At 38.7% G+C, this 2404-nt stretch overlaps 1 protein-coding gene across 1 annotated transcript; it reads left to right on the top strand.

Annotated features, from left to right (window-relative positions):
* The first annotated feature begins 501 nt into the window (after positions 1-501).
* On the top strand, positions 502-1049 carry LOC140275111 (ladderlectin-like). The gene has a single exon (XM_072370505.1). It carries the CDS (start codon positions 567-569, stop codon positions 1047-1049), a length of 483 nt encoding a protein of 160 aa, XP_072226606.1. The 5' UTR covers positions 502-566.
* The last annotated feature ends 1355 nt before the right edge of the window (positions 1050-2404 follow it).

A 2404-nucleotide genomic window follows, 5' to 3' on the forward strand; every position in this document is an offset into this window, starting at 1 on the left:
TGGTTTTAGGCTGGTATCTAATGTAACAGACCTATCTGACAAGATAGAGAAGCTTCATCTGACCCAGTTATTTAGTCCAGTTATGCTATCTTAAAGTCTTGGACCATTCAAGAACATACATTGCGTAGTATGAGCAGAGTGGACAAGTACAAGATAGGAACATAGATTGTTTAGAAGAATACAGAATATGAATACATATTTTATATACGTATTATATTACGGCAATGCTGTTTAAATTGCACATATGTATACAAAGCTTTGCACTACTAGATTGTTGTTGATGTGTAATTGCATGCCTGTGTTGCTGTGCTGAAAAAAAGGCTGATGCCAGAGTTGACTGAAAGTGGCACAGCGGTGTTTGTTGGCTCATGTTCAGATATTGAGGTGTTGCATACAACAGGATTTGGCCAATGATAAGACATGACACTGCAGACACCCTCTCTGAAGGATATAAAAGAATCAGCCTTTCATCTGTCTCTACAGGACTGCTGGGAACAACCACCAGTGCAAATTAATTCCAGCAATACATCAAGACATCTTCAAACAGAGATACGTAAAACGTCAACATGAAGCTGTTCCTCGTCTTGCTTTGTCTGGCTCTGGGTGCTGTATCCGCTTCAGCTCAGGGAGAATTGGCCCTACAACGTAGAAACTGCCCACAGTTCTGGTACAGCTTCAACGGACGCTGTTACAAGTACATCGCCACTAAGATGACCTGGATTGATGCAGAGCTGTACTGTGTATCACAGGGAGCCAACCTGGTATCTATCCACAGTCAGGAGGAAGAGAATTTTGTCAAATTCCTGATCAGAAACTTTGATCTTGCTGAGGGAGTCAACTGGATCGGACTCACTGATGCTCAGAAGAATGGCGCATGGTTGTGGTCTGATGGCTCTAAAGTCGACTTTAGGTTTTGGAATAGAGGAGAGCCAAACAATGCTGGAGGGTCAGAAGAATGTGTCCACACCAACTGGGGCACAGATAAGAAATGGAATGACAAAGACTGTTCATTTAAATACTCTTTTGTCTGTGCAATTCGCAGCATTTGAGTTCTTCTGATTCCACTCTGTGATTTGACATGTGTTGATTTGAAGAGTTTAATTAAACCTTTGAAACAAAGATGCAAACTGTTCAAGTTTATGTTCAAATTCTTTTAAATTAAAACCTCTCCAGTTCATGGGAAAAATGTGAATGATCTCAAAATGTTATTTTTTCCTACTTGATTCACTGAGAACTGTAAACACCTCTGATGTCACTAACCTGTAAAATGTGTTTAGAAGGGATGCTTTCTCATGTAACTGTGCAATATCATAATTTTATCGTTATCTGCTTACATGTTGCTACGATGATGAAAACAAACAAAAAAACATGTTATTAAACAGGAACTGTTCTTAAACTGAAAGACAAGTGAAGTAATGGAAGGAAGATGATGTCGAGAATAAAGTTATTTGAGAAGAAAATATTGAGGCCTCCCATTCTCCTCTTCTTTGTTCTGAATACGAGACAGCAGAGACATCAAATCGCTAATAATGTCATCAAGATCTGTGTCATTTTATAAATCAGTATTGATTTATGTCTGTTGCTGATCTAAAACTCTAAAGAATAAAAGGCTTTGGAAAGAGCACATTGGTGGAGTTTAATTGAGTCAATAAGCTCAAAATGTTTTCTTTTCTTTTTTTGAATAAAAAAAACCTCAAAGTTTATGGCAAAAGACTTTTCAGATGATCATACTGCACCTCTTATTTCATTTACACCAATCAGCCATAATATTGACCCCCCACCTAATATTGAGTAGGGTTCCCTTCTTCTGCTATAACAGTCCTGACCTGTCGAAACATGGACTTTACCAAATATTTGTAGGTATGCTGTGGCATCTGACGTCAAACTGTCAGAAGATGTTCCTTTTAGTCCTGTAAGTTTTAAGGTCGACACATGATGGATCAGACTTGTTTTTCAGCACATAACAAACTACTATCAGGGAGTATGGTTTATCTTGTCAGCAACAAAATCTAGGTTAATGGTATGTACAAATGTAACATCCACATAAATGGCAATACCCAAGTTTTCCTTGCTGTAACCTGGACCTGGCTATCAAAGTCATGTGATAGAAGATCTAGTTCATCAGACCTGGGCGCCTTCTTTCATTGCTCCACTGATATAACGCTGATGCTCACTTGTCCAGTGTGGGAGCTTATGCTTGAGGACACAGGTCAGCATGGGCACCCAGTCTATCAACACCTGCATGAAGTCTTCACTTTTGGCAAAATATATCCTACCCACAGCCAGGTGTTAATGTGACATGATAATCAATGTCTTCTCAGTTGTCATTATGTTATGACGGAAGGTTTTATTTACTTCCTACATGCAGCACTTTTTTTTATACAATCTCTTAATGATGAGTATA

This window comes from Leuresthes tenuis, unplaced genomic scaffold (assembly GCF_036924035.1).
Source record: "Leuresthes tenuis unplaced genomic scaffold, fLeuTen1.0.hap1 SCAF_18, whole genome shotgun sequence".
Taxonomy (NCBI): Eukaryota; Metazoa; Chordata; class Actinopteri; order Atheriniformes; family Atherinopsidae; genus Leuresthes; species Leuresthes tenuis.

Excerpts from the sequence above, each read along its gene's own strand:
- LOC140275111 (XM_072370505.1), top strand. The coding sequence starts at position 567 with ATGAAGCTGTTCCTCGTCTTGCTTTGTCTGGCTCTGGGTGCTGTATCC.